Consider the following 8,223-nt stretch of genomic DNA (forward strand, 5'->3'; position numbering starts at 1 on the left):
CGCCTGGAGCCTGTGCTCCGCAACGGGGGAGGCCCCAACAGTGAGAGGCCCGCGTACCGCAAAAAAAAAAAAAAAAAAAAAAAAAAAAATCAAAACTTAAGACTTCAAAAAAATTTGCACACATTCTGGGTGTTTCTGGTTACTTCTCACTGTGCCCCCAATCTTCCCAACCAGTTTTACTCAGACTTCCTTTTAACTCTTGTCCTGCTAGGAGGACTTGAGCCTTCATTCTCGTCTTCTGAATAATGAGAGCTGCCGCCAAGGCATTAACTCAAGGAGTGAAGTAGTTAGATCAGAATTTTAAGTAGAACATCCTGTCCTCTGTGTGATGGGTGGATTGCAGGGTGTGTGGAGACAGGGAGCAAAGGAGAACAGCTTGAGGGCCATTGCAATAGTTCAGGTGAGAAATGACCTCAGGCAAAGCTTGGGAGGTGTGGGTAAGTATAGCAAGGACTTGGCCTCTGGTGGGGAGTAGGGAAGCAAAGGAAAGGAGTGGAGAATGATGTGTTGTCTCTGGCTTCGGTGAATGCAGAGAAGGTATCATTACCCGAGAGAGAGAATACCTAAGGAGGAATGACAGTGGGTATCCCTGGAGTTGGGTGGGCAGTAAGAGACGCTAAGTGCCCTTCAACCTATTGAGTTTGGGTGCCTATGGCAGTCTCAAAAGGGATGTTCCTGACATATGCTCATGGCTGTGATGAAATAGCTTTGGGTAATTTGAGACAACCTGCCTGAGATGATGTGGTTAAATAGTTAGAGCCAGGTGATTCCCAGGAAGGAGAGAGCATCCCCACCCCCCCGTCCTGATGTGATTAATGGCAGGAAAGGCTACAGAAATGTCAGGGAGGGTAACCACTGCAATGACCTTGGATCTGTATTTCTCCGGGCTATTCAGCACTTTGGCTTCCATGATTCCAGCTGGCCCAACCTTTACTTCCTTTAGTGACACTGTCACTTTCTCCTTCAGAGACCAGTCCCAGGAGTCTCTCCTCTCCCCATCTTGCCCAGTTCTGCTTCTTTGCTTTCCTAAAGTCTTCCTTAACCATGGAGGCTGTTAGTAAGACTCTTGGAAACCATGAGGACATTCTATGCAGAGAAAACCTGGGCAGGGACCAGAACCCAGGTGGAGCCTCCACTCCCTCCCCGTGCCTTTGGCCATGGGTTAGGATTGGACTCGGTGGGTATAATGTAAAGCAGTGTTGAACTGAGATGAATAGATCCTCTTCCCCCAACCAGAATAACCTATCTCCTCTTCATGACTGACAAGTGCTACTTTCAGGTGCATGAATGAAGTTGTTTCATGACTGCTAAGTGCTCCTTTCAGGTGCATGAATGAAGTTGTTTTGTTTTCTTTTGGTGTTGTTATGATTTCATTTTTAGAAGCTGTTGAATGTATTGAGTGGTTTGGGGAGCAGACTTAAAAAGGGGTCAAAATGTCTGTCCTCCTTTGGAAATTGACCAAGAGTCATTTGCAACCATTAACCCCCACACAGGTTTTTATATGGTGAGCGACAGAGGGTAAAAAGCCAAAGAGAATACAGGATCCCAGGCCATCCAGCATTTATTCTGTATTGTATGCACTCACAGATTCAGCAATGGTAGTGGGGATACAGTCAGAGTTGCTGTAGTCACTGTCTCTTCAAGCAGAGGCTCTGGCCACCTGAGGTTGGGATTGCACTCATCAGGGGTGGGTGCTGGGCAATAGCTCCCCTCCCCCCACCAAGCCCTATCCCAGAGACATGCAGAAGGTCAGGGTCAGGCAGGTTCACAGATAAGGTGGGCCACCCAGGCTGGGGACTGGACGTAAGCCAGGCCACTGGCTCTCTCTTCACTTGTGTGGGATTTCCAGGGGCCTCTGGGACCCTGGGGGTGGTCACTTATCTTTGGGGGACACTACACCTCCTGCTTCTTTAACGGGCAAGACTTCTGGCTGGACTGGGTTGGTCTCTTGGACCTGGCCAAGAGCTGGGACAAGCAGAGGATGCTTCAGCGACTCCTCCTGCTACTCCAGCAGCTGCTCCCCTTTCTTTCCCAGTTTCTCATCTTTCTTTGCTAGCTCTTGATCCAGCTGCTGGCCCAAGACCTTCTTCTCCTGTTCCAGCTGTTCCACAGGCTGGTCCTGCTTCTGTGATTCTTGCTGTTGTTGCTGCTGCTGTTCCACAGGCTGTTGCTTCTCCTGTGATTCTTGCTGTTGCTGTTGCTGCTGTTCCACATGTTTTTCCTGCTCCTGTGACTCTTGCTGCTGCTGCTGTTTCACATGCTGTTCCTTCTTCTGTGACTCTTGCTGCTGCTGCTGTTCCTTCTCCTGTGACTCTTGCTGCTGCTGCTGTTCCACATGCTTTTCTTGCTCCTGTGACTCTTGCTGCTGCTGCTGTTCTACATGCTTTTCTTGCTCCTGTGACTCTTGCTGCTGTTGCTGTTCTACATGCTGTTCCTTCTCCTGTGATTCTTGCTGTTGCTGCTGCTGCTGTTCCTTCTCCTGTGACTCTTGCTGCTGCTGCTGCTGTTCCACATGCTTTTCTTGCTCCTGTGACTCTTGCTGCTGTTGCTGTTCTACATGCTGTTCCTTCTCCTGTGATTCTTGCTGTTGCTGCTGCTGCTGTTCCTTCTCCTGTGACTCTTGCTGCTGCTGCTGCTGTTCCACATGCTTTTCTTGCTCCTGTGACTCTTGCTGCTGTTGCTGTTCTACATGCTGTTCCTTCTCCTGTGATTCTTGCTGTTGCTGCTGCTGCTGTTCCTTCTCCTGTGACTCTTGCTGCTGCTGCTGCTGTTCCACATGCTTTTCTTGCTCCTGTGACTCTTGCTGCTGCTGCTGTTCTACATGCTGTTCCTTCTCCTGTGATTCTTGCTGTTGCTGCTCCTGCTGTTCCTTCTCCTGTGACTCTTGCTGCTGCTGCTGCTGCTGTTCCACATGCTGTTCCTGCTGCTGTGGCTCCTGTTGCTGTGGCTCACACTCTTGCTTGGGCACCCCCTTCACAGGAGTTGTGTGTTTCTCCCTGAGCTCCAAGGGATCCTTCACTGGGAGCTCCAAGGATACCTTCTGGTATGGGTCAGGCAGTGGAGTTGGCTGCTTCACTTGCTCCTGCTGGATATTGGTGGGAGGAGAAACAGGCTTGAGGGGCTCCTTACTGAGGGCAGGGGGCAGGGTCACTGGCAGAGTAACTTTCTGGGACATCTTGGAAGCTGCTTTAGGTCAACCTGAAAAACAGGAGGGGTCAGAGGGTTAATTGAAGGGGAGGAAGTAGATGAACCCCTGGAAATATGCAGCAGTGCCTGGTTTCTCAGCATCCCCTCTTCCTTTGGGTGGGAGTACTCTCCCACCCACACTGGGCTATCATTCCCCAGAAGCAGCAGAGTGAAGGGTAAGAATGGAGAGGGGCAGGGAAAGGCCCTCCTGGGAGCCTCTTGTTCCCAAGAGACAACAAAGAGGACTCTCTCCAGAGGTTCTCTGCAAAGGTGGGCTGGGTACCACTTCACCTCCTGCTCTTGCCTATCCTTGTCTCTCCCTTGTTTCTGACTTTCACATACAAAGAAGAGAGATGAGCTCTGGGATTATGACAAGAAGAGGCAAGGTGCCAGGAAAAGAAAGGTCTCCTGGATGACTCTCGAGTCCTGCAAAATCAGTAGCCCATCTCGAGAGGATCTGAGAGTTGAGGGTGCACGCCCTGGACTGGAGTCACATGACATGATCTCGGCTTAGATCTCCCAGTGAAATGCTCTGTGGTTCTGGGCAAGTCATTTAGCCCCTCTGGACCTCAGATTTCTCCTCTGTAAAATGAACAGACTGGCCTATTCAGCTCCAGAGCTGCTTTCTCTCCTGACCATCTGAGCTTTAGCTGGTGGTGGTGGGAGGGGGCTGGAAGGTTGCTGAGAGTTGGAGCTGCTTCTTTCAAGTCTCCTACTTCTAAGCTGGGTTTCCCTGCCCCTGCTCAGCCTGGGTTCTCCAAATAGAAAGTGTTCCCCATGCTGCATTTCTCCCTTTGGTAGCACAGCCAAGAGTTACAAGCATGTCCTCGGACACTCTGCCTCCATAAAGAAAGCAGAATCACAGTCAGCCCAAATCAATCAGTTTTAGGAGAGAGGTTGGTCATATTTCCCCTTCATCCCCATCTTACTTCTCTCTCTGTCTCTTTCTGTCTCTCTGTCTCTCTGCCTCTGTCTCTCTGCCTCTGTTTCTCTGCCTCTCTCTCTCTCTCTCTCTCTCTCTCTCTCTCTAAAATAAGGTCCCAAGAAAGTATGGGGTAGGAAGAGATTGCTGTCTGTCTGTGTTTCCATACCATGGCACCTAGCCCTCAGCACAGTGACCTGAGCCCTCCTAGAAGGACAGTAGTCCTGTTGAATCCAGAACACAAGTGATACCTACACCCACCTGGCTGGCCACCCCCAGCCATGTTCTGGCCTATGGGAGGCCCCTGGTCCCAACCTTGGTTCTGCCACAGCTAACACTTACCTGACTCACAGTGAGGACGGCTGGAGAAGCTTCTAGTGGAGCACTGAGCCGAGCAGGGGCCGGGGTGCCCTTTATACTGTTCCTCAGCCTGGCCTCTTTCCCAAGGTGAAGGAGATGGACTGGTTTCACTGCTCCAGTTGGTCAACTTCCTCTAACCCCTTCCTGACTCATCATAGGAACCTTAAGCAAAAAACAACTCAGGGCCCCTTTTCTCAGGGACACACAGCTCCTGCCTGGCCAGCGGGCTCTGGGGGCTCATTCACTCCTGTGATACTTGTGACCTGGGCACAGGGAAGTGAGGGAGGCATCTCAGGAAGCTGGTCCCCTTTTCCTCTCGTTTTGTGACCTCAGCCAAGCTTTTCTTCTGAATCTCAGTTTCTCCACCTGTAAAATGGGTTTTTCCTCATTATTAGGCTGTGGAATTCATTTCCAAGGGCACAGAATAGAAAGTTATATGTCTTTCTGGGATGTCCAGTCTGGAGATGTTGTGTAAAGGTGAGAGGAGTCACTTTTCATGAAGGGATGGGGCTGTTGCAGGATTCTCTTGGCCACTAGTCCACAACCTATCTGCTCTCAAGACACATCTATAACTCCATTCTGTGTGGAAATAAACTCTGTCCTGGCATGGGGTAGGGTTGAGTCTGACAACTTTAGGCCCAAAAAGTCAAGCAGAAGGCTTTGCTGGGGCTACCGTGTGCTAGAGGCTATCCAGGCCTTATGCTTAAGGTTGTAGTTACAAAAGTTCCCAAGAATGCCATGCTCACCAAAACTCCAAGGCATGGACCATTCTAAGTCTAATATATAAATCTATATATTTATTTAAAATAAATATATAATATATAAAAATTAAAAAAATAAGGATTGTTTCTTATGGTAATAAAACAAATATTTCATACAATGTTTTGGGGAAATGCATGAAAGTATAAAATCAAAACTAGATCATCCATTACTTTCTCTAAACTACTCTCTTAAAATAGCTTAAGCCAGCTTTCAGAGTGGGGGTTAGAGCTTGCTTGTCCCTCCCCAGTGCTGATGATGACCTAACACTCCTGGAATACAATCCAAACCACTGCCTCAGGTTCAAAGACCCTCGCTGAGGGTCCTCAGTTACTAGGACAAGCCCAGTGCTCCCCACCTCTGGGGCCTCTCTGTGTCTTTCAGCTTCACTGTAAATGTGGGGACCTGCCAGAGAGCCTCCCTGAGACCCCATCTAGAGAGTTATTCCCTGGTTCGCTTCATTTCACTAAGAACAATTGAGGGCCCTTTTATATGCTTTTGTTCACTTGTTTATTTTCCATGTCTCCCATTGGAAAATAAGCTCTAAAAGGCAGGAGTTTTGCCTGGTGTGTTTTCCACTATGTCCCCAAAACCTGTCATAACCATCGAATATAATCAGTGCTCTATAAACATTTGTCAAAGGAATGAAAGAACAGTGCATCTCACCACCTGGAGACAATTACCATTGAGCATTTTAGTGTTGTGTGTGTGTGTGTGTGTGTGTGTGTGTGTAAACAAAACTGAACTGTGACTTGCCTTTTTTTTAATGATTGGTTAATAGCTTATTTTATGAACATCATTTGAACTCTCTTCTTCACAACCTAATCAAAAAAGAAATATTAGAATAATATCAAGGAAACTACTCATTTCTGGGGCTAACTTTGAGATGCATCTGATTTCCCCATAGTTTTCCTCACAGGCACCTCCCTCCCAGCCTCAAATAGATCTATTTATGGTGCTAATTTTGCCATGCTCCTGGGGCTTAGTCTGGAAAGACAGATGGAGGGACTCTTGCCTCCAGAATACTACCCTCTGCTCATGCCCTCTCTGGTCCCTGAGCCCACCTGGGACCTCACATGTTCTCCACCTTAGTACAGGGTTGGCCATCTTCTGGGACTGGGAAAGCCCTCTCCACCCTGCCCCTGCCATCCCCCTCCCCCATGCAGAACCGACCATGTATTCTCACACATGGGCATCCGTGCCTTGTGCTCTGCTGCTGACATCACATAGGAGGAATCTGCCCCTCCCCAGCTCATGACAGTCAGTCCCAGGGCAGCAGACCTTGCTGCAGGCAGTCACACTGGTCTTATGGGTTTCCAGGGGCTAGTATCTGCCAGATCTACCTCCCACCCTCTGATTCATAGCATAATGAGAGCTTTGCAGGGAAGACAGTGTGTGTGAGCCTTTAGCCACCGGGCAAAGCTAGGGTGTGGTGAGGAGGGTGAAGCATGGTGCTGAGGTGTGTGTGTGCAGGGGAGGGGTTGGAGGATCCCCAGCCTTTTAGGGGCTCAGAGGCCCCATGCTCTGCCCTCAGGTTGCCCCATCTGGGGCACAGACAGGCATGTGTACAGGGAAGATTCTCTCGGTGTCTGTGCGAGTGACCCCACAGGCCCACATGAAGAGGTCGGGTAACTGTCCATCCTCCACCCAGTGTAATGAGGATGAGCTCATATCCCGTGACACATGCAGAGGCCCTGACGCCAGCTCATCCCCAGCTCAAAGAGGCCCCAGCTCTTTCTCTTGCAGAGCTAGAAACTCTCTGAAAGAATCAACCTTCTTGAACTGTTGCTTAGCTGTGGGGGCAGGAGGAATGAGTCACGAATTTCACTGCCCGGGGGATGTGAACGGATGAGGACAGCTCTTCGTAAGGGATGGGATGAGGGCAGATGGTCCTGAGAGGCAAACTTGGACCGGGAGGTCTCATGTTCCCACCTTGGGTCACCATGACTAGGCTGTTTCCCAAAGAGGCAATACCTCCATCCTCTGAGGCCACTAACTTCCTCTCCATCCCCTGAGACCTTCTCCTCTGCTCAGCACACTGTTGCCTACATCATCTCACAATCTGCAGCCCGCACTGGTCACCTTCCCACAGGCCCAGAATCCTCTCTCTCCTCCTCTGTGGCCTCCTGAAGCTGACCTCTGTGCCTCATTTTTCTTTTATGTCTGTCTGCTGCTCCAAGAAGGGAGAGAAGACCAAGAAAGGGCCAAGAGGCTGATTCTTCCTCTCCGGGCTCCTGGGTTGGCCTGTCTGATGTCCCCTGGTTGCCTTCCTTATGTCTTCCTCTGGCTTCCCCTCCTTGGCCTATGGGGTTGCAGGTTCCCAATTTCAGTCCCCATCGCTGGCTCTTGTTTGTGAATCTGATCCCTGTGTAGGGACAGTCACAGTTCTGCCCCTGGTGCAAAAAGTGGGGCAAAGCCATGAAAGTTTATCAGTAGCAGAGAAAAGGAGCTGTTCAGTGTCCTCTCCTCCAGCTGACAGGATGCCCTCCCCTGGGGCTCCCTGGGAAATCACATTCTGGGCAACATAAGAGTACTATACAGAGGATTGGCATCACCTGATCCTGGAGAAGAGGCTTTCACCAAGAGGAGTTAATTGCCTTGCTGGGGTCCCACTCAGCCCCACTGTGAGCAGCCCCAGTGTGGCCCTATTCTAACCTCATCTGTTCTTTGTATTTGTGCACTGTTTGACTGTTATTAAGCTGTCTAACTGCTCCAGGTGTCCAGATGGGTCTGTCTGGTGCAGAGTATCAAACAGTGCCTCTTCCTTCTTCCCTAAAACGTGCCTACCTGCTTACTCTCTGCATCAAACCAGGCCACAATGCAGAGTCAAGGCAAGTCTTGGTCTCTGGGGCCCCAGTTGGGCCAGTGTACTGGGGAGGGCCTTGGCTACCACCCCAACCTCCCGGGGAGATACAATCCCTGACCTCAGAAAGCCCCAGATTTAGGGGGACACGGCTCCTGTTCCCAGGAAACTCCCATCTGATGGGAAGACAGGT

The 8,223-nt window shown here is 50.1% G+C and overlaps 1 protein-coding gene across 1 annotated transcript; it reads right to left on the bottom strand.

Moving 5' to 3' along the window:
• Positions 1-1,543: 1,543 nt before the first annotated feature.
• Positions 1,544-4,519, bottom strand: LOC102993739 (involucrin). Its single transcript, XM_024116119.2, has 2 exons — positions 4,451-4,519; positions 1,544-3,198 (listed from the first exon to the last, which is right to left on the bottom strand). The coding sequence occupies exon 2, from the start codon at positions 3,173-3,175 to the stop codon at positions 2,003-2,005; it is 1,173 nt and encodes a 390-aa protein (XP_023971887.1). The 5' UTR covers positions 3,176-3,198; positions 4,451-4,519; the 3' UTR covers positions 1,544-2,002.
• Positions 4,520-8,223: the final 3,704 nt, after the last annotated feature.

This window comes from Physeter macrocephalus, chromosome 4 (assembly GCF_002837175.3).
Source record: "Physeter macrocephalus isolate SW-GA chromosome 4, ASM283717v5, whole genome shotgun sequence".
In the NCBI taxonomy this organism is placed as follows: Eukaryota; Metazoa; Chordata; class Mammalia; order Artiodactyla; family Physeteridae; genus Physeter; species Physeter macrocephalus.